A 24779-nucleotide genomic window follows, 5' to 3' on the forward strand; every position below is an offset into this window, starting at 1 on the left:
ATGCACACACAGACAGTCATATCTGACCAGACTGAGTCAGCCTCCTCTGCCCAGTCTGTGCTTCCCCTCTCACTCCTCCTCTCATCATTAGCAGCACGCTGGGCCTCTGCTGCCGTTTGGGTAACCTCATCAGCTGGTTGTATTATCTAAGGGCCTGTGTGACAGGGTCACACAAACTACCCGAGTGGGAACACAGCCACACACACGCACACACATACATGCACGCACACGCACACACTCACACACACGCACACACACTCACGCACACACACAAATGAGTGTTATGAGGAAACATTCATACAGGCTGAAGCATAGACATGGGCAGTAGTAACACACACACATACACACACAGACACACACACAGTGTGAGAGCCCCTGCTGGGGGTTGAGTCCAACAGTACCAACATTGTTAGCTCCAAATCAACACGCTGACCGCACAGGGAGAACCACACTTTCCCAAGACCACCACCACCACCTCACTGCTGCTGTCCACACTGTTACCATTCTCTGATCCCAGCTCAGGACGCACTTACCGCCACTAACATTACTCTGACTTGTTGGGTGATGTTTCAGTACAGAAATGATACACAGTATTCTACATTACTAGGCCTCTATCTGAATTGAAAATTCCTAAGTCCCGCCCCTTTTCGCTCGGCTCCAGTTGCAGTGCAGCAAGCTTGGTACTCAGTGGAACCTTTCTTCTTGTTTCTTGTACTTAGGTATGTTGTGTGCTAGGCTTAGGTTAAGACATAAAACCAACATATATACATATAGTCACATCTTGAGTTAGCAAAATGCTAGCTGACCAGTTAACTACTGATTGATGTAGATTAGCTAACTAGTTCATTAGTGTTTGCCTAATGGACATCACTCATTAGCTAGCATTTTACTATCATTAGCTAACTTTGACAGGTCCTCCAGCGATATCTTTGAACTTTTAACATGCAGAAATGATGAAACTAGGAACGTAAATACTGATTCTTTTCAGAACTCTGCATTTAAAAAAGACAGGCATTCAAATATTTTTCCAGCCCTCAAGATAATATTAATAATTATTAATAAAATATAAACAGCCTACATGTGGTGCAGTGTCAGCAACAACACGCTGCACTACAATCTGCAACATTCTGTGTTCTAATCCAACCTCTGTCTGCTGATAAAAACAGCAGAACAATGTGTGCAATATTTACCCATTAGAAAAAATCTGAGTTCTGACAAATCACTTACTCATTCATTTAAAATAAAAAATAAAAATATATATATAAAACAAAAATAAATTAATCAATAAATTTTTTTTTTAAAAAGCCTGGGAGGGCACTGGAATCACTAGGTCTAACCTGGTCACTCATTATGTGAGCGTGGTTCTAGCTGTTCTCTGATGATGAATTTCAGGTTGAGCTCGTATACCTGTATGTGTGGTTGTACACCTAATTACATCTTACTTTAGGTATATGCCATATATTTACCAAATGTGAAGCTAAACAGCTCAAAGTGTAAAACGTTGGGATTTCCATGCGTATGACCTAGCTATGATGGCACTTGTGACCCTGATTGACAAATGATTTGAATTCTTGCCTTTTATAATGGCCGACTTGACTTAGAATTAGGGAATTCCAAACTAAAGTCTTCTATTAAGAGGACATAATACAAACACAAAAAGTAAGTCAGTATTTATCTCAGCCTCTGCCCCTAGGACCAATTACACATGAATGCAAGAGAACAGCCCACATCCCAGCTCTGGGAATGTGAAGGCATTTGGCTCTGGACTCCAGGGGCGGTTTAGCTTTGCCCAGTCACCCACCACCCCCACCTCCCGTCAGAAAGAGGGTTGTTAATTTGTTGCGCTTGACCCCAGGCTTTGTGCCTGACGTGTATCTAGTTTGTAAAAAGTGCTTTTATCTGCTTTCTAAATATGTCTGAGCTCAAAGGGTTATGATGCTTTTATATTGGTCAGAGAGGAGGACAATGGTCAAAGGGTGCAAGTGCTGACCCCTGCTGACACACACACACACACACACACACACACAGACACACACACACACACCCTTGTCCTTTAAGCCTTTTTTTACACACCGATATGCATGGGCAAACATATGCATGCACATAAACATGCACTTTCTCTCTCACAAATTCACACTGTTATGCATGGACGGACACACACACACACACACACACACACACACACACACACACCCAGACCCTGTTGTCCCATCCCCACCCCCCTGTGGTCCTTTTGGCTTCTGTTTGTGTCTCCTGTGTGTAGGGTCACCAGGACATTCCTCAGTCGGCCTCTTGGCTCTGTTCATCCAGCTGGAACAGACCGGGACCCAACACAACCGTCCACACTGGACACACACAGCAGACACAACAATACGCTAATGTTAGTTAGCTGATTCTGGAATCACCTTTGGTCATTCCTTCATAACAACAATAATAACTGCCCAAAACGAGATAAAAAAAAAAACTCTCTGTGCGTCGTGTGAAAATATCAGAAATCTGTCAAAGCAAGACTCATTTTTGTAAACAGCAGCCGCTGTGACAGGATAATGCTACTGTAAATGCTACTGTATCTAAAGCTAGCTAATATTAGCCACCATAAACTACTGGTAATTTAAAGCCATTTGTGTGTGTGTGTGTGTGTGTGTGTCTGCGTGTGTCTGCGTGCGTGCGTGATGTGAGGGCGTGTTTGGCTGTGATGAACATAACTGTTATGAACAATCAGAAAATAACTTTTTATTTCTCTGATTCGCCGACTTTCTGGCTATCTGCACTCACTCTCATTCACTGTCTTTGTCTCTTGACCACAGCTGTCTCTCTCTCTCTCTGTTTTAAACAAACCAAAGGAAACTTTGGGGCCCACCATGGGATGTGCAAGCTCAACAAGTTCAACCTGACTCAGGAGCTGCTGATCCAGTTACAACAGAGCACAAAGAACGTTCAGGACTTATACATGTCCAGAGTCAGGAAACATCACTGCACATCCATCACACCCTGACTACAAACTGTTCCAACTTCTCCCCTCTGGTAGGTGCTGCAGAGCACGGTATGACAGAACAGCCAGACACAAGAAGAGTTTCTACCCACAGTCCATCACTCTGATATGACTTCACTCATAGTCATGTCAACAATCCTGAAATAACACTAAAACATCCACTTATCTACAAATTATAAGTCATATATTTACAGTTTAAACATGTACATGTACACATGTATTCAGATATCTGTAATGTAGCTTTGTCAGGTTAATACACAATAAAAGGGGTACATGTGCATTGCATTGTGGAAAACCAAAATGTAATCATGGATATTGAACCATTTATGTTAAAAATGGCTTTCCACAGCTATTACAGTTCTAAAGATTTATATATCTCTTTATTCTATTCTATTCTATTCTATTCTATTCTATTCTATTCTGTTCTGTTTCACCCCCCCCCCCCCCCAGAAAAAAAACACAAAAACTACTTTTACAGAAAAAAAGAAACCTCAGGAGGATTCCTCTCTTCACTTCAGCTGTATATGTTTTTCCTTTGTAGTTCTCTACATAAATACAATGTTAATCTTATAGCCTTAACTATATGATGCTTTGACTGATTGATGGATTAATGTATACTAATTGATGGATACTTGAAATGACCTAAGGCCTTCATCAGGAGGTAACACACTTCACTGCACTGAGCTACATCCCCATGAAGACCAGACCACAGCACGTTTTGGACTTTCTTCTTTCAATGAATGGATCCTTTAGAAAGATTTGATTGGAAAAAAAAGCAAACAGTCACGATCCACAATAATTTGGTGACATTTTTGGTGCGAGTCAGTGAAAGGAGGTCTCTGTGGCGAGTGTTTGTATGGTAAGGGTCAGCGAGGAGCGCGACTGACAAGTTTTAAATTGGGAACCACTAGAAGCAGAGCTTCAGTGATCACAGAGCTTTGTCCTGCTCAAAATGTGGTGGGAGTGACGCTCATTAGGATAATGTGCTGTATGAATAACACTGCCGCCAGTACACATCATACACTCCCACGCTGTTGGGGCTCCACGGTGCCTGGATCAATACACATGTCTACTTTAACACTTTGACTCCAGTGATTTTTGTTCATAATTCAAAATACAAAATGTGGTTCAACAAAATATACATATTAAATGAAAGCCAGCCATCTGTCAATAAGTTCTATAGGAAAGGTAACCAATCAAACCTGCTGCTTTGATTTGGGACTCAATAACTCAAATATGTTTAAATCTGTAGTCATTGCTTTGCTTTGTTCTTTACAAAGCAACTTTAGACAAATATTAATTTAGAACAAATTAGATAATTCAATAATCATTTAAACCATTTTTTAAAAGCAACTCCAGCTTTACTTTTGTGAGAAAGAATTGTAAAAAGAATATCTTTGGCTTTATGATTGTTAAATACATGACTTTGGGCTCTGTGAAATTAAATTAAGTAAAATGTGATTAATTGTGGAAACACATTACTTGAACCTCTCCTGTTTTATATATGAATTTTCATAATTTATCATTTCTTTTACACATTTATTATGAAACAAATGTTCATTATGAATTATGATTGTAAAAATATGATATATTATTGTGATCAGGGCTTTAATTTTCCTTTCAAATGTTTTCTCAGTTTATCTATCCATTATTTTCATAATAATAAAAAATGTCATATCATTTAATTATGTCAGTCAAAAATCAGATGTATTTTTCTGAACAGGAGTCAAAAGCAAAAGATTTTCACTTTACAGTGATACAGATACCCGCAGCAAAACATCACATTTTAAAAAGCAAGACACATGTTTAGATTTTTACTTGATATTCGCGTAATTATAAAAATTGTTGCCAATTTTCACTTGAATGACTGAATTATTGAATTATGAATCAATTAATTGTTTCTGCCATAATAGTGATATTGATTTAAACCATAATGCCCAACCCTACCTTATAGACCTAAAAATGAAAAAAGATTGGTCATCAAGATGGTTGATAATGATAAGTTTGTTACAGATCTACAAAACTGTAATAGAATTAGTCAAAATAAGCAATAATACAGAACATTATAATACAGACTTTAATGAAACACTTATATTTGCCCTCTGTTCTTCTTCTTTACTTAGTTATGAAAATTTAACATGTTGAAAATTCAGTATGTTAGCTGTATATTATAGTATATCTTATGTTGTATCCTTTTTATCGTATTCTGCAGTATTAGTTGTTTGGAACATCTGGAAACAGACTTGGACAGTTGTTTGTCTACGGGTGTACCATGTTCAACATACAGCAGAGTGTGTTTTGCAAAGTGAATACATGAAAACACTCTTCCCTTGTAAACCTGAGACCTGAGAACACCTGTATGAGGCCAGCATATAATGAGAGGTCTTTATGTGTTGTGTTGTGTGTGTGTGTGTGTGTGTGTGTGTGTGTGTGTGTGTGCGTGCTGGAAGTTTCTCTTAGAGTGTGTTTATGTGTGTAGTAAGTGTGGGGCGTCTGCAAGGTGTGTCTCTCTTCAAGAGAATGTCTGCCTGTAATGCGTGTCTGCATGAAGCTATCTCTGTGTGTGTGTAAGGAATGTAGTAAGGTGTGTGTGAGTGTGTGTGTGTAATGAGGGGGTTCAGAGGGAGCTGTGATTATTCTCGCCTCCTGCGGTGTGGGTCCTCTGGCTCTGTGGGCCCCAGGGAAAGCGCCCTGTATTTAGCGTGTGGGAACGCACATTCTGCCCCCTTATTGCTGCATTGTTGCAGCCTCGCTCTTTTCTTCTCTTTTTTTAACTAATTGAATTCTTGACTCCTGAGCCACAGGGACGGCTCGGGAGAGACCAAAGAGAAAGACATGAATTTCAGGCTTTTTCTTGCGGTTGAGTGGGGCAGAGCAGTGGGGGTGAAATTGGAGTGTGTGAGGTTGGGTGGTGGTGGTGGGGGTGCAGTCAGAGAGGGACGGCTCTGGCTGGCTGGGTGGCTGCTGTGGCGTCACCCTGTACTTTGATACTGGAGGTCAAAGGTTGTCCTCCCCCGGCGGTGGTGAGAAAGTGGCGAATTGGGGACGGTTTATCCAACAATAAATTTCTCCTTTTAGAAACTTTCAAAAGCGCTTTTGGCCCCTGCAACATCTTTGTAGTTGTGCTTGAGGAATTCTAGACAAAACAATTCAAACCCCCTCCCAGTTCTCACCTCTCTTCAGGGTAGCTTCTCCCTTCACTGGCTTCTGCCAGCCCCCCTTCTCTACACTAGTGGTCAGTGTAGCATACCCCCTATGTAAAACCATACCCCAGCTCCAAGTCAGGATACCCACCTAGTCTGGTAGGGAATTGGCACAGGGAGTGTGCAGACATCACTGGCTCTGTGCTACTTGGCACAAGTGACCATCAAAGCCAAATTAACAGGCAAATCTATGCTTTCTTATTGTGAGAAGGATTTCAATGTTTCCTTTTATGATGTGTTCCTTTTGATCACACATCTAACATCATCTATCCGTTGAGTGCTGGCTTTGTGAAATATAATTCAAATTTTGGGATCTTCTGCCACAAAAACTTGATTCAGGTCAGTCAGGTAACTGCTGTTTTCGAATGGTCTCTCATGCTTTTAAGTTGTAGAATGTCCTCTTTACAAATAGATGTTATTTTGTATGAATGCTTTGAAAAATTATTAAATAAATCGCAGTATAATGATTCAACCAGACTGACAAGTGAAGGCAGAGGGAGACAAAGAACCACTGAGCAACAGTTACATAGAATATAAGAAATCACTGGTCATTGGCAAAAGATGAAATGAAAGCATCAAAATCTGTGATAAGATTCAAAACTTGGTCAGTCAATATCAGATGTGCATACTATGAACTAGGGCTGCAAAGGGGCGGGAACCTTCCAGTCAATTTCCTGGAATTTTTTGTTTTTTCATAAGCAAACATGCAAAATAAAACAATCTGTGTCTTCAATGGTCTCTGTGTGCTCTGGGATCTAAAGTGTGGTCCAGGTACAGGAATCACCTGTGCAGGTAGGGGGCAGGGCCTCAATAGCCCTGCAGTAAGTGATGTACTTTTGTAAATTCCCTGTTTATTCCCATGGGAAGTTTCCAACTTTGAAAATTCCCAGAATTTTGCAACCCTACTATGAATCACAGTCAAATCACAGTTTAAACTTGTTCAGTCAAAACACTGAGGAGACTGCAGAGGCACCGTAGTTGTCGTTAATAATGATATTGGAGTTTTGCTTTTTCTGGACTGGGAAATGAATTCACATTCACATCAGATTTGTATTAGAGGAGAAAATTGTACCACCAGTATTCTCTGTTGTCAGATTTTTCAAAAAACTTTTTAATTACTTTTTGTTTTGGGCCCAAAACTACTTCAAATATAAATAATACATTTGTGTCTGAATATATTGTTTTTATCTGTGCAAATATTCCAATATTGAAGCAAAGCAGAAAATCATCAACAGGTGATCCCAAACGTATGAATGGTAGTGTATGTGTCTTTCATGTAAATGTTCATTTTGTTTTTATACAGACGTGACAAAAATGTTACAGAAAGAGACACAATGCTTGCACTATATTCGGCACCTGAGGCCAGATTTTTTAAATTTGTGTCGTGTAGATTGACAACTAAAACACAAGTAGGCATGAATGGATGTTATACACACCTTCAAAGCATGTGATTTCATATCGATACTTGTGCCTGTTCCACCACTCATTAGACCTGCCGATGAAAAGAATGGCAGAGCGACAAAAATGAAAACGTGCAATTTAATGACTATCACCGGCTAGGTTCTCGACAGCATCAGAATAACTGTCACCACATGTCCATCGTCACGGTAACATCTCAATCATCATTATTAAATGCCAGAAATGGAAGGTAGGGGTTGCCTCGCCTGCCTCCTACTATACATTAATTATCACTATACCATTAACAGTATGTCTCAGTTCTGGCTGTACTCCACACACACCAACATGTCCAGGATTACTAAACTATGTTTTACTATAAAGTCACATCTTAGGTGTGCATATTCTCTTCTTGTTTTAGAAATACAAGTTCAAGTGCACGAAAAGGCATATGCATGATTTTTGTGCGGAGTCTGAGGGGCGTTATCTCAATGGTTTAGCATGTTTCCAAAGAACTACATAATACAGATTCCAAAAAAGTTGGAACTGGGGCGACAAAGGACTGGGAAAATTCTTTTAGGTGTAGGAACATTTCACAGGTCAACAGGTTCATTGGTAAGAGGTGATAGTGTCTGATTTAGGAGCATCCACAAGCAAGACACGGTGAGGTTCACCACTCACAAAATATTCAGAGACCCCAGAGAAATCTCTGCCTGTAAGGGGCAAAAACAAACGTTGAATGTACATGACCTTTAACCTCTCAGGCAACTGCATTGAAAACCAACATGAATGTATAAAGGATATTACTACATGGGCTCAGGAACACTTTAAAAAACTGTCAGTAAACATAGTTCATGGCTGCATGTACAAATGAACTTCAGACTACCATGCAAAGAGAAAGATTGATATTAACAATATCCAGAAATGTCTGCGACTTCTCTGGACCCAACTTTAGCATCCCAACTTTTTTTGACTCGCTTTGGTAGTTAACCCCCATAAATATTTACCTAAAGGAAACAGTGTTTACAGTTAATCCAAATAATATTAGAATAATCTAATAAACAACTTCAAATGATGGATTGTAAGTACGTACGTTTAATTTTATACTTTTTTAATAGATGAATATATTTTATAGCACATATCTGACAGGTGTAGGCCAGTTGCAATTTACTGTTAGGATTACACACAAAAGCCACACACACACTAATTTACACACACACTGATACAGTGATGGCAGAAGCTACTATACAAGGTGCCAACTGCTCAACAGGAGTGCTACAGTGCTTCCTGTTCAAAGCTCTCACTCACAATGATACTGAGCTCTAACTGGTACTTAGAAATGAACCTACACACAAATGATTACAAACCTGGATACTATTATGATCACATCTACGATGATATAAATAACCAGGTTTCTATGTGTTCCAATTATACACCATATCCTGCAATTGACAAACTCCAGAGTATTAAAACTGGAACACTGATGTTCATGAAAGCATAGTCAGTCCTTGCTGTTTGCACATAAAGGACCATTAGACATTTTGTTATTTCACATAATTGTATTTGCAAAATTTATGTCCTCCACTGTCATACCAGCCAACAACAACATGGAAACTCTAATGATCTGGAAGAAAAAGATAATGAGCGATATCCCAATTCAAACCTAAACCTGATGTCCACAGAAGATAACTATGAGCTGGACGAGCACAGCCTTGTCCAAGAAACCCTGTCAGCCATGACTAAATGTGAGAGCTGACCTGCTGCTACACATCTGCAGCTGCCCAGCCCACACTTCAGCCTGTTGGGTCTTGTTTAAATGAGAGCAGGGTCTGCAGGAAACACCTCAGTCAACTATTAGCTAACCACCTGCCCCACTTCCTATTACCTACACCCATACACACCAAGTATGCAGCATGAGGGAGAAAGCAGAGAGAGAGGGAGTGAGAGAGAGGGAGGGGAGAAAGAGAGAAGAGAGGAAGAGGAATTCAATGTGACAAGAACTAGGGAGATGTAGGAGTATGGGGAATAGAATAGCAGTGATGGCCTTGTCTGTTTGTGTGGCTTTTTATTGTCCCGTATCGCCTGCCTGAGGGTAACTGTTCAAATAGGATGTGGCCGGGGTGGGATGGGTCCTTGATGATGTTCTGGGCTCTTTTGAGGCAGCGGGAACTGTAAAGCTCTTCCAGGGTGGGAAGGAGGTCAGGGTAAGGGTAAGGGGAAGTCAGGATGCTCTCTATAGAGCATAGGTAGAAGGACACAAGCAGCTTTTGGGAGAGGTGGTTCTTCCTGAGGATCCTCAGGAAGTAGAGTCTCTGCTGTGCTTTCTTTACCAGCTCTGTGGTGTTAGTGCTCCAGCTGAGGTCCCCCTGAAGAAACCTGAAGACTGAGACCCCCTCCACACAGTCCCCGCTGATAACAAGGGACTGAATGTCTGTTTTGTTTTGTTTTTTTCTGAAATCTATGATCTGCTCCTTGGTTTTGTTCACCCTGCATTACTTTTTGATTAACAACAGCTGATTAACAGCTTTATCAAGTCTCTTTGTCATTCCCACTCTGCGGCCTGTACGCCTGTTCCTTCACTATGCAGCTTTGGGCTCCAGGTCAGGAGAAGTGCATGCAGCTTTCCTTGGTTTGACCACCCTTAGTGTGCACCTCACCTCGTAATACTTCACAGTGAGGGTGTGGCTGCTGAGGGCTGGTCGACAGGATGCAGTTTCCTCTGGTGGATCCACCTCGAAACGGCCAAAGAAGTGGTTGAGTTCCTCTGCCAGCGAAGCGTCCCCAACCACCTCAGATCCTCCGGGTTTGTAGCTGGTGATGTGCTGGACCCCCTGCCACACCTGCCTTGAGTCGTTGCTGTTCAGGTAGTCCTCAATCTTTCTCTTGTAAGCAGTAATGGCCCTCCTGATGCCTCTCTTCAGGTCAGCTCTGGCAGCACTGTATTTTGCCTCATCACCAGACCGGAAAGCAGTGTTCCTGTCCCTGAGCAGGGCCTGGACTTCTCTTGTCATTCAGGGCTTCTTGTTGGGATACACCTGGATGCGCTTGTCCACAGTGACAGTGTCTATGCAGTGTTTGATATAGCACAGGACAGCTGATGTTCAATAATATTCCAGTTAGTTTGTTGTCTGGAAACAGTCCTGTAAGAGGCATCATCAGGCCCTATTATTACTGTCTTGGATGTGGTAGGAGCACTTTTCCTGAGGGGGTGTATGGACCAAAAGCAGGGAGATGTGGTAGTAGCTTAGCCCTGATCCCCATAGTCCCTGGAAGATGGCCAAATCTGGACTTGAGTCATGGACTGGTAGGAAATGGAGAGGAGGAGTGGGATAAAGGCTGCACATAAGCAAGCTAGTGCTCCCACTAGCTTGAGTCACTGAGTGACTTAAGCTTCCAACTAAACAGACTGACCAAGAAGAAGGAGAGGAGATGACTGGTTCTGGGGGAGGGCTCCTTGAGAATGTGGGACAATACACACTAGAGAGGAAGATGACATGGATTGAGCTGTGGAAATGTGCAGCCCACATGGACACAATGATCATGTCCTGAAGGTCTCTACGGAAAGCATCAGCACTTGAGTTGAATGGAGCTAGCAGTCCTGTCCCTCAAAATAAACCATCCTTGCCAGAACTGGGTATAGCTGACGCAAGTTGCTGACCTTTTTGCAAGGGACTACTTTCGACTAGATATCGTATCCAAATCATCAAGACAAGTCATCAAGCTCACAGACCCCTGGGAAGATCACTTAGATAAGGCCTTTGAGAGGAAGCTCACCAGCCACAAGTGGCTGGTTCCCCAACTACAATGAAGCTTCAACCAGAAACCTGAAGAACTACATTTATGTCAATAGTTGTGTAATTTTACATTTCTTTCTTAGGCACTTACTGACCAATACAGAGCATGTTTTTTTTTTTATAATTCACATTTTTATTGAATTTTTCATTTTTGTATACAAACATAAACATATCGAACACAGGCAACAATGAAAAGGCAACATTTTTTGCAGGCAATATCCTCCACAAATTATAAAAAAGAAAAGCTGAGAGGGTCCAGCATTAGGACTTGGATAGTGGGTATTCAGCAGGTACGGTGCATTCTTCACCGGTTCATATTCATTCTTCAGTTTCCGCATACAAAGTTTCTAAAACTCTCCCATTGTTCATAAGCAGCTTCATTTCCACCATTTAGTCTCATTAACATGTTTTCATATGCAGCCATTTCCATCATTTGAACTTTCCATAATTCCATAGTCGGGGTTTGGGGTTCCCTCCAACACCTCAGAATCAGACGGGCACAAGTTAGTAGGCTGGATTTTAGTATTTGGTATTTAAATTTATTTAGGTTTGGTACTGTTGTTCTGTCCCCAAGGAGACAGAGCCTTGATGAGGCTGGGAGTTTACATTTTAGCCAATTACCTATGAACACTAAAACATTTTCCCATAAGGGGAGAACCAGAGGACATTCCCACATAGCATGTAAATATGTACCGCGTTCTGCCCTGCATTTCCAGCATAGGTCATCTTCAATTAATTTCATTCTATTAAGTCTAGTCGGAGTAAAATAATATCTATGTATTATTTTATACTGAATAAATTTGCTCCTGGCTTCTCTAACATAATCTTCGGTGTTGGAAAGAATTCCCTTCCACACTTCCTCATTCAAGGTACAACCTAAATCCTTCTCCCACAACTTCCTTAGATGACCACACCCTCTGTTGGTCCTCCAGGGACAAACCTCATACCACTTGGAGGCTGTTTGAGACCTTGGTGGTAGTTTTGTGAACTGTTCGATTGTATTATCGTCATTATTATTTATAGACATTTTGTCTTTAATACAATTTCTAATCTGCAAATATTTCCAAAAATGTGCTCTTCCTTTTAGTTTAAATTTATCTACTAATGTTTGATATGAAACAAAGTTACCCTCCTCAAAAAGATCATCCAAAATTCTAATACCTTTTTCCAACCACTGGGCCCAATAAATGGTTTGTTTTCCTATCTTTATCTTTGAGTTACGCCAGATAGACGCAGATTTTTGAGTGTTATAAGAAATGTTGCAATACAGAGCATGTTTAACCCTTTCTTTTGTCTCCTGCAGTAGAACTAATTATTTCAGTTATTTTATTAAACTGAAAAATATTTATTTTTAGTAGCATGGTAATAATAAAGTGAGGAAAAACTATAGATCAAAATTAGAAATTCAATATTATGGCAATTTTTGTCATGCTCAGAATCAACTCAACATTGTGGTAGAGGGAACAAATGTTCAGTAGACATTTTCTCAAATAGCGACAAAACAAAAGAAACAGAAACACTGAGAAAAACTTATTTGACCCTATTTTACCCCTGCAACCTCCTGTAGTGCCTTGTAATATTTAATTCACCCTGTCCAATATGAGCTCGTCAGAGACTGTGAGCAGCCAATATGGTGTGGAAAAAGGAATATGAGTGAAAAAAGCAATCTGGACAGAGGGAAAAAAAGTCAAGGTCCATGGCCACTGATTGGATCAATATCTTTTCCGAGGCGGCAGGGAACGAGGATGGGGGCAGCCATCCTGCACTAGCCTTGGCATTTCACCGCAACCACAATAATCCTCACTAACAGACCTTGAGAGTGGAACAACAAAAACACGGGGATGGAAACAGAGGAGAGGTGGGATGGACAGTGTTAAGTCAATAGATTATCAGTTCTTCACAAATTAATCACCCTCAAACTTCTGGACAACATACTGTATGTAAACATCTTCATCCAAGGTCTGCAGCATACACTGGATGCACTTTTCAGACAAAAGAAGCATTCAGAGTACAGTAGCTGAGATGATCCAGGGAGGGATGTAATGCCAATTTTCTTGAAAGTTGATGCATTTTGACACTGGGAATTATACAACAAGTAGTTCCAACCAAGCAATCTGATTGGTCAACAAGCAAAACATTTAACATGTAACCAAATATCAAGAAATACACTGGTAGTCAACTTTAATAAGTAATACACCTTTCTTAAATAAATATTCTAGATAATATAGCCTTGTTAATACATGTGTGCACCTCGTTAATACAGGTGTGTGTGCACCTCGTAATACAGGTGTGTGTGCCTCATTAATACAGGTGTGCACCTCGTTAACACAGGTGTGTGTGCACCTCATTAATACAGGTGTGTGCACCTCGTTAATACAGTTGTGCACCTTGTTAATACAGGTGTGTACCTCATTAATAAAGGTGTGCACCTCGTTTATACAGGTGTGCACCTCGTTAATACAGTTGTGCACCTCGTTAATACAGGTGTGCGCCTCGTTAACACAGGTGTGCGCCTTGTTTATACAGGTGTGTGGCTCGTTAATACAGGTGTGCACCTTGTTAATACAGGTGTGGACCTCGTTTATACAGGTGTGTGTGCCTCGTTAATACAGGTGTGCACCTCATTTATACAGGTGTGCACCTCGTTAATACAGCTGTGCACCTCGTTAATACAGGTGTGTACCTCGTTAATACAGGTGTGCACCTCATTTATACAGGTGTGTGCCTCGTTAATACAGGTGTGCACCTCGTTTATACAGGTGTGCACATCGTTTATACAGGTGTGCACCTCGTTAATACAGGTGTGCATCTCGTTTATACAGGTGTGTACCTTGTTAATACAGGTGTGCACCTCGTTTATAGAGGTGTGTGTGCCTTGTTAATACAGGTGTGCACCTCGTTAATACAGGTGTGCACCTCGTTTATAGAGGTGTGTGTGCCTTGTTAATACAGGTGTACACCTCGTTAACACAGGTGTGTACCTCGTTAATACAGGTGTGTACCTCATTTGTGTGCAGCATGTCAGAAAGGAAAGAGTTTAATAACGCAGAGAAAATGTTGTTTTTGACTTGACAACGCTGTGGAGTTATTGGAAATGTCTGGATCACATCGTTCATCAGCTGTGCGCTGAGTCCATATACAGAGCTATCAGCTTAAAAATAAATATCAAGTTCACAGACTTAGGAGCTAAATCTTTTCATGGAAAAAGTATCTTCCTCAACAGATATCTTAGTCACTAAGACTCAAATAGCAAAGCCGTTTTGTGTTTTTGTGTGTGGTATTTATTCAGTTTGGAAAACGTCACAATCTCTAGATAGCTTTGATGAGACTAGACATTGTCTCTGTTGCTAGGTCATTACTAAGGCTCAGACTACTTGCTGGAGGAGTAAAATGGGTTCCGTTACATGTAGGAGTCTACTGCCACGACTTTCTGTTTTTCGCATTTCCCCCAGCTTTGGGAAGTGGAATACTGAATGACTGGAATTAACTTGGAACTAACTAAGCTTTGGTTTGTTCCATATTACCAAAACATACATCACAAAACATTGTTTAAATCCAACCATCCTATACAACACAACCCACACATCACAAAGACCAGAGTACAGAACTTATAAGAAAATTATAACACATTAAAACACAAAAGTTTCTGAGCAGATTCTAACTTATTACTTGCTTACTAATGGGCTGACTGTTACTTTGTTTGAATTATTGGTTTTATCGAATTAGGGATTGGCTTTGTAGGACTTCAGTTCACATACAGTGCTATACATTGCTTGATTAAACCTGAACACAATAGGATGCACTTGGAATGCCTGTACTGACACAATTCTACAAAACAAAAAACAAAACAAATCAGATCTTTCTAAGCGATCAAAGGACAGTTACATTTCTAACACAAGCTGCTCTCCCTCTTTGCCCTTCTGTTCTGCAGTGGAAGGCATGCTGTGAAGGCAGCCACCATTCACCTCATTCACTTTGAACTAACCTTTAAGCATCTCACAAAATCTGTCAGAGTGGCACATGGCACAAACAAATGCCAGTAACTGTTAAAGAGGGTGAATTACGATGCCTGTCTTGAGTCATACATCTGGGAAGAAAATCAACCTCATGACTGGAAACAACTCAGGCTGCTGAAGACCAAGGTTCAATTGTTTTAGGAGACAGTGTAAGAATTACCATTATAAGATGAATTTTGAATATTTAATATAATTTATTCATTATTCATTCAACTCCCCAAAATGTCACATTCTGTGTAAACAGCATTCAAGCACTCAATTGGGCATTAAATCTCTCAATAGAATCTTACAGGATAAACCAAACAAACCATACACATACTAAGCGTGCATTCAGACAGGATCAGGGATTGCGGCAGCTCGTAGCAGGGTTGTCCGGTGGTGGTGGTGGTGGTGGTGAGGGGAGCTGAGGTGGGTTGCTGTGGGTGTGTCTATACCAGCTGAATGTAACCGCTGTGAAACAATCAGGAAATTACTTTTTTATTTAGATTAACAGCTTTATCGAGTGTCACTGTCACTCCCACTCTGCAGCCTGTATGCCTGTTCCTTCACTATGCAGCTTTGGACTCCAGGTCAGGAAAAGTACATTATGCTTTACGACACTGAGTTGCAGACCACCAACTATGTCAGTGATTTTGGTGGAACTGGATTATATTTTATGGAGAACATGGTTTGCTCCAAGTCATTAGCTTAAGGACAATTAACATACTGAAGCTGGAATGTTATACAAAATATGATTTGTGTCCAGTGCCAAGATTCAGTGGAAATGCAGGTGGAAATAACAGGTGTGGATGTTGGGGTGTCCGGCATTCTCTGCCTAACCTTAATCAAAGTTTTAGTTACCAAACTCTACAATAACAGTACAGTAGTAGCCATGTGTCCATTATCTACATTGTGACTGGTAATAGGGACAGCAAAATTCTACAGTCATGCATAACGCTACTTAAGGTCTGCTTTTGCATGATTTGATTTATAACGCTGTAGTTTGCAAGCCTGAAACTGTTTATCATCGTGCACGCGTCATACTTCAAACTGTAGTTGTATGACATGTGTCTTGTAACTTCAGTCTGAACTAACTGTGTGTGTTGTACTGTGGCTTGTGCACATGGATGTCAAAGATCAGGACCTTGCACATGTGCACATTCACTTTGCAGCTCAGTGTTTAAACTGATACTGTATGAATTTCTCTTTAACATTTCAACACCATTCACAGGAAGTATAATATGTGTATTAATCAATTCTACAATAAATGTAATTAGTCTATCTGCATCATAATATCATGGGGACACCGACTATCATAGAACATAACCATCAAACACACTGGTGAAAGTCTACCTTTACTGTTTTAGGTGAGACTTAATTACCGTTCACAGCATTGTCATCCCTGGCTATTTACTTTCTCTAAACTGTTTGATTTTGTATGGTTTCTTCTTTCATATTGTTTGCGACCTTTAGCTAGGGTTACAACTCAGGTAAAAAATATCTATTTACCTTTCAGGACCCAGCTCGAGGGTTAGTTGTGGTGTGTGGTGCAGAAGTGTGTTTAATAGGTTTATCAGTGAGTTGACACCTGGTTTCGAGGAGAGTTTTAATTAACCAGGCTGTTGGTCAATGAGAGGTAAGAAGAAGGTTTCCATTATGAGGGGGCGGCGGGCTGAGGCATGGTTTGCTATTTCAGCCAGCAAATTGGAGAATTAATGATGTGGATAATCTGCCTGTTCCTCTCAGATCTGAGAGACGCTCGGAGGCCTGGATCAGACAGACAAGGCCACCATGCATGTATACTGATATACCGGATTTCTTATTTCCTTGTGTCAACAGTCACAGTTTTAGACTGAAAATTAGGAAATTTGATCTGCTCCTCACTTATTTATTTATAGGGATTGAGGACCAACTATGACTGAACTACAGTTGGGTTTTAAGGATAGAATTAGACATAGAGTTAGAGGATATTTCAATTAGAGAGATTTAGGAATGAATGCTGATAAAAGTTTTTAAATCCTCTGGAAATGTGGCTTGAAATAGTAAAAAATGCATATATCATATCAAAGTGAAGTGAACATCTCACTAAGCATCCACAAAAAACATTTTTAACTACCAGAAAACCCAGACACAGAAGCTAAACAATGTACTGCCGTGGATTGAAGAAAGAGCCAAACAATTTTAGCCACCTAAAAACAAATCAGTATCAGTTTACCTGGACACTGTATTTAAAAATATTTCCACCAATGCTGTCATATAGAAATCTCTGAAAGGCAGTAGAAGCTGTTATTAATGCTCTCTTCAAGGCCAGACCAGACTTCCTGGACATAAACAGAGATTTTAGCAGGATATTTATTCTATATTTATATATGGAGGATTTGTTTTGACCAAAACCAGGGCTGGTGATTGTCGGAAAGGGGAAAGACAAACCAAGACGTCTTGGTGAGTTTGATTATGTTTCTGTTATTTGAATGATTTACAATAAGTTCATTAAGCTCCAAAAAGTTCCATAAAAGAGAAATTCATCTGTTCTTATACTTTCCAGATACACGCTATTATGTATGTGAGGCTCTAAATGAAATAGTTAGAAGGCTTTTGTGGATTCAGGTTTCCAGCACCTTTAAGATCTTTTATGCAAGTGTGCATGAATAGTAATGAGACCTGTCCAAAACAGGAAAGAGTTATTTATAGCAGACAGTTGACAATGCTTAAGTGCAGCAGTGATACAGACTAGCATAACCCCTGGGTCAATAAGCACAGACTAATCTAGAGTGTGGAAGCTGACGAGATGCCAGTTTACACCCTGTGCACTGCTGAGATGCCCTTAAGCAAGGCACTGAACCTCTAACTGTTCAGGGTGCATGACAACGTGACATCATCTCTGCATATATTAAAGCATGGGTATTGATGTGGTTTGCTCGTGTATGCTTATATCTCAGGCCTGTATCTGTATAACAATTGACACAGTATGTCAGGAGGAGCCAGGAGGCAATACAGACACTCTGACGTAAATCATTTTGAGCAAAGTGTTTGCCTTTGTTCTTCAAACTGTTTTCTAAGAAGATTTCAAAACACTTTAACAGTATAAAGTAAAAGAGCAAATGACTTTGCCACTCAGGGAGATCACCTAAGACGTCATTTACTTTATTGAGTCAGAAGAACCCCTGCAGTTCAAAAGGAAACAAAGTCAGTGTCCTGTGATGCTAGCACAAAGTACTGTCCTTTGTTTTAATTAGTCCTGAGGCTGTACAGAGAGCAGGCAATTATTTTATGAGATGGTGGAACCCCGGATCTGTGATGTTTCCACTCTGTAGCCAGATGGACGGTCACCTGCCTCTCTACTGCAGCAGCAGGTGATTAAGTCAGGATACTGTTACAGCGCTCTGCATCTGTCATCAATGCTGTGAGTGATTGTGTGTTATTAAGCGTCTGGGTGTAAACATGGCTGAGATATCAAAGGCACTTCTAAATCACCACCACACTGAATTTGGTTCTGCTCTCCCATTGGAGAGGTTATATTGACACTGTGGTGGGAACCTGTAAATGTGTACTCTATCACTCTAACTTAAGTCTGCTTTTAAGGCTCAGAGTTACTCAGGTTGTCTTGATTAGTGAAATAGAAAGCTCCCTCTGCAAACCCAACACCTGCCTGCAGCACCATATACACCATCATCTCTACCCCCTTCTGTAATCTATAACATATATGGTCAATCACTTTTTGAAGTTGTTGCACATTATTTAACTGTTAATTTGATCGTTCTTACTTTTTACATATGTTGTTTTTGTTTGTTTGTATACTAGAGTATTGTAACAAAAAATAATTCCCCCCTGGGATTATTAAAGTATTTCTGATTCTGATTAAACCAGCAAAGTTACTAAACATAGTTCTCAAAAAAAAAAACATACTTGAATGCTAAATGAAGCGTGGAATCCAGGACAGTCAGCACAGAAGTGAACTAGCAGTATCAGAGTAGAATAGCAGTACTCTAGTTATGCAGTGCCATGTCATACACACTTGCATGAAGAGTATATAATGTGTTTGCAAGTCCAAGTTTACTCTGCTACACTACTTATATTGAGAAGAAATATTGCCATGCATTCAAGTTTTATTGTGTTCAATTAAAAAGACATTTTTAATACCAAACTGAACTATATGTAACTGTTATGTGATATGAAAGCCATAAATATACATATGAGTTTTTGCAATCTGTTAAAGGGTCAGTTATCTGTCAGAATGGCTAATAAAGCCGACTGCCTTACCTAAAATAGACATGCCTGCTAATGGTGGAGGATATTAATTATGTATATTAACATTAACCATCAAAGGAAAAGAGCACATGTACTATATTTCACTGCAAAGCATACAGTGTTTAATGCGTGAGACTATTAGACTCATGATACCAGACGATCAAAGATTGGAGAGTACAGCTGCTAACAATTCTAAGCACCTTACATTATTGGAAAAGATGCTCTCCTCCCATTCTCCTCTATAGTTACAAGTACACGACTTCTGCAACACTGCCCAAATATGAAGGGCCGTCCTGAAGACCCTCTCCTGGAAATCATTCTCACAATTTTAACAACGAAAGCTGTAAGATTGTCCTCTGTCTCTATTGAGTGTTCAGAGACTGACTTATGATCATCTAATTACTAGATTGTTTAAGAGATGAGATACATTAGGATCTGTCTGATTCAGCTCAGCAGCTAATCGATTACACTGTATGCAGTTCATACAAGTAAAAGCAAACTGTTCAGTCAGAATTCAACAGATGTGTTTTTGTCCATCAATTTGTGTTTCATTTTACCTTAAACCCAAAAACAAACCTTAGCCCTAATTACAGAGGTTAGTTCCACAAGAAACATTATTCAAAGAGGAAGTAGACTTTGCCATAAGACAGGTTTGTTTAACCCGATAAGGCCTTTCCTGGGGAAAACCTATTTAACTTCTAATCACAGCCACATTAGTCTACCTCTTTGTGGCTCCTGTTAACCAAACTCTGTGTGACTCTAAACAAATGCTTACCTTAGTGTGGGACTAATAGCAACAGACCAGACTCTGTCATACATGGTAATTGTGTCTCTGGGGCAAGTGGAGGTCAAAGTCCAAATCTAGAGAAACAAAAGTGACCAGTAAGCATGACATCAGTGAGACATCAGTGAAACCTAAATTCTAATTATAAACACCATGACACTGTGCATTACATCAATCAAATTAAAGAGGTGTTCTGACCCGGGCTGTTTGGTCTTTGGATCCACTGATGATGAGCCCGTCTTTAGAGTCCAGGCAGTTGACTTCCTGGTTATGACCTGATAACTCCATCAACATGTCAGTCTTCCTGCTGTGGACCAGGATCTTGCCATCACTGACACAAACAAAAAGGGAGTTACATTTATGATTAGCCTGATATTCTAATCCTAAAAAAAATTAGATTATCATCTTCCAGTATAGGCTGAAGCCTTTCTCTTCTGTCTTGTCAATTCCGTGCACAGCAAAGATCAATGTATGCTGTGTTACTCTTTTCAAACACTTGCTATGTTGAAAGATATTTAGAGTGTGGTCAGCACATGAAAGCCATTCCATTTGCTAGAATACTGTGACAGGTAGGTCAGGACAAAAAAAAGCGCAGTGAGAATAATCTGACTCAATATCCACCTAAGCCTATTTCACAGGTTTGAATCAAATGTCACGGCCTTCATCATCAAATGAAGCCATTCCCATTATCAATGACAGATGATGAACCAACTGCATGACCTAACTAAATTCATTTTACTGTTCTCACTGTTGCTGAGCTTAAAATCCATATAAAAAGCTGGTAAGTGGACTTTGATTTAAGATTTTTTGTTGCCACTGTTCCCAACATGGTATATCTTTGTCTGTAGTGTTTTTTTTAATTATGCAGATCCAGGTGTGTGGTCACCAACCCCTGATTGGCCCCAACTAACCACCTGTTTCATCCTTTCTTGGAAGCCCGGAGGATCAAGATTGGAGCAGCCAACCAATTCCCAGTCTCCAAGTGCCTGCATCACCATTATTTAAACCATGTAAACACATGCCAGTCAGGGCGGCTTGTGATTGTTGTGCTGAGCAGGCCTCGTTGATATCTGAAACTAGACTGCGAATGTTAACTGTTGTTAACTCTGAGACTAGGCTTAGTTATTTCATTTAGATGCACTAGTTCAGGGATGCCGTGTGATGTGTTCTTTGTTATAAGAGATTAGGTTAGATAGTGAGGCTTTTTGTTCTTGTTTGCTTTCACACAGATAGTATAGGCTCTGTCCTTTATCGTACCTTAACTCCTTTTGTTAAAATGAATCAGAATTTTATTAAATACATTTGTTATACCAATGTATGTTACTTCCTTTTCTCCTTTGAGAGCTGGATCGTAACAGGTCCAATTAAAGGTGGGCTGTGACTACGGATACACTAGATGGAGTTTGAGTTTTTCCAAAGGGTCTGCTTTTTCTTCCAGTAGATACTTGTGTAGGAGGGTGACCGGTTTGGCTCCGACCATTCTCTATTCATCTTACAAAGTAATGGACCAGGAATGTGCACTTACATCTGATTGACCGGCCAGCACGTCTTACCAGAAATGCTGCATTGCATGCTGCATCGTTTGAGCCTGGTTCAGCTTGCTTGCTTGCTTTGCTGAATGGCTGCATGCTTCACACAGGTTAATTTATGGTTTCACAGAGTGGACACATGTAGCTGCTGGAGATACATTTTAGGCTAATAGTTGACACGTGCCTTTGCACCTATGGAGGTCGTTGGTCATTGTGGGACTCCCTTATCTTCCCCTTTTCAGTAAAACACATCCAACATCTGTTACTCTGATTGTTGCACAATGACTAACGCATGTGGTGAACACCAAATAAAGTCACAAGAAGAACAAATAGAGCATTAACTAACCTTCCACCACTGATCAGGTGAGAATCCGTCAGTGCAAAGTGACAGACATCACCCTTGTGGCCTGAGTAGATTTCAAATGGCTTACGCTGGACCCTCCCAGAGTCTTGGGACAAATGGTATGCTCCAATATCAGAAGCCTGAGACAGAAACAGGACGTTTCCATCCAGCTGCAACCATGGCAACAGTCTGAAAACAAGATAAGTCATGATGAATGAAGAATACATTACGTTTGTTAGAAAATAGTTTAACATATGAAATATGCTTAGTTGCTTTCTTTAGAGATCAAGAAGATGGATATCAATTTCATGTTTATGTGTTAAGAAAGGAGTTAGAGTCAGGACATGCTTAGCTTAGCTTTACATAAAGAGTGTAAGCAGCCTCTGAGGATTATTGTAAAAGCTCAACATATATTTTCACATCATGTACTAAATGAACTCTACATTCTCATACATATTCCATTTATCATGTCTTACACTGCATATTGCCTTTAAACAGTCTATGGGCAAATGACTCACTTTGTTTTCCACTTTAGAGGAACAGCCCTTCTGCAGACCCCATCGTACCAGTTTTGAGCTATCTTCACTCTCTCTTTCAGTGGGATGTGACTGTATCTGCAATGACAGTGAAAGTTAAAGTTTAGATTCACTGAGCATCAGATGAGATTGTTGTAGTTGTGGAATACAAAAGCTCAAGTCATTTTGTCACCCTTGTGTGGTCAGTGCAGTCAACAACTGCCATTACACTATCATCTGCATCTGAGAGGCAACCAAAGTGAGCAGTGTGAGTCACTAGAGAAGCCTGAGGGAGGACACTGGGATGCCAGAGTGGCTGTGTGAGTCAGAATGATTCCTCGACACAGGTGATTATTAAAGTTTATATGAACTTTGATATTCCATAGTTTTGGCCGTTCCAAGCTCTCCGTCCAGGTGGGGTCCTCGGATGCATGTCTCTCTCTCCTCTTGTCTCCAAGCATCTTTCGACTGTTAGCTATCTAATGATGGCATAAAATGCCCTGATGACACATCTGGCCCCACTGGAAATGTTACTCTTTACTTTACTTGTTTGACTAACCTGGAGATCACAACCTGTGTGATTGTCTGGCTGCTTCTTGTGTTTCTGATCCCCTCTGACTACTTTTAGCAATGTCACTGCATTCTCAGAACCCTGTGGAATCCTTGTTACACCTGATACACTATGATCAAGACACATCTATGAATATTAGACCCAGGTTATATAAAACCAGAGTTTTAAACTAAGATTAATCAGATCAACTCCTCAGTTCAACTCAGACTGTGTTGGTTTGAGAATTGGAGCAGCCTAATAGAACTGACAGATCGTCAAAGCAGATGAAATGTCATTTAAGTCATAATCACTCTGATCAATGTGGTCTATAAGATAATGCCTGATCAAATTAAAATAAGTCATATTAACTGGTCTAATAAGGTGCAGCTGCCTCAGACTGGAGTGCTTCTGCTGCCTGAAGACAAAATTCAGGGAGGTAATTACAGAGTTGTAGGCAGAGTTACAGGTGTAGCTGTGCTGCTGTCTAACACACCGTGACTGTGCGCAGGACAACACACATACACCATGTGGCTAACGAGAACGGTGTAAAAACAAAGTGCGTCAGCCATCCTCTTTAAATAACCTTTGTATTACAATCACAGTCTGTGTGAACAGAGTTCGTGCTAACGTCAAGCTAAAAACAAACAGCACTCCTCTTACTTGTCTGTCCCATTCAGAGTAATTCCAGTATTCAGAAACTCTTTAGCAATCTTCCTCCACACGGCGTCCCGGTTCACGAAGTGGTAAATACTTTGACAGACTTGAGAGAGGCGACCGAGAGACTTGTAGTCCAAATAAGACAGGATGTGATAGAGAATGTCCTCTGGCAGCTGGGACAGCAGCATGATGAGCGCCCTGACAGCACGGCTGTCCCCTCCTTGTCCACTCTGTGCCCGGGTGTCCGCCCTGCGTCGCCCCGCACACCGAAGTGAGTGAAGTTAGTGAATCTGTGTGTTAAAGAAAGCAACGTTAAACAATCCTCCATGTTTCAGAGAGGAGCCAGACAGCACACACAGGAAGCCATGCCAGGGGAACGCTGACGTCAGACGACAACGTTACGTACCTGGACGTGATGACGTATGGTGCTGGGTTCAGCAGCGATTGGTTTCGAAATAACATAAAAAAGAGCTACAAGCTAAATAAATGGCAAACAATATAATATATATATTACAATTTGAATTAATAAATCCTTTTCACCGCAGCCATTTCGACGTGAGACAGTAAGGTCAACTCAGGTGTTTCCAATGAGACTCATTAAGGTTCCATTCCATTTAGTGCAGCAGAGCTTTTCCAGTGAACCAACATGCACCACAGCAGCACCCTGACTGTCTGACCTGAATGGAACGGGACCTTCATTAGTAACACCAAGATGAGAGGAGACCTGTTGAAAGCTCTAATCTCTGATTCAAATGGATGTCAACTAATTAACAC

The 24779-nt window shown here is 40.6% G+C and overlaps 1 protein-coding gene across 1 annotated transcript in view; it reads right to left on the reverse strand.

The window, feature by feature from the left end:
• Positions 1 to 24409, reverse strand: part of fbxw4 (F-box and WD repeat domain containing 4) — a 53757-nt gene extending 29348 nt beyond the window's left edge. The window contains exons 1-5 of the mRNA XM_019271552.2: positions 24009 to 24409; positions 22802 to 22897; positions 22287 to 22472; positions 20610 to 20742; positions 20403 to 20488 (exon numbers count right to left, since the gene is read on the reverse strand). Coding sequence (XP_019127097.1) covers positions 20403 to 20488; positions 20610 to 20742; positions 22287 to 22472; positions 22802 to 22897; positions 24009 to 24193 — 686 coding nt within the window. The 5' untranslated portion in view covers positions 24194 to 24409. The remainder of the gene's footprint in view (positions 1 to 20402; positions 20489 to 20609; positions 20743 to 22286; positions 22473 to 22801; positions 22898 to 24008) is intronic.
• Between the last annotated feature and the right edge of the window lie 370 nt (positions 24410 to 24779).

This window comes from Larimichthys crocea, unplaced genomic scaffold (genome assembly GCF_000972845.2).
Source record: "Larimichthys crocea isolate SSNF unplaced genomic scaffold, L_crocea_2.0 scaffold220, whole genome shotgun sequence".
Lineage (NCBI taxonomy): Eukaryota > Metazoa > Chordata > Actinopteri > Sciaenidae > Larimichthys > Larimichthys crocea.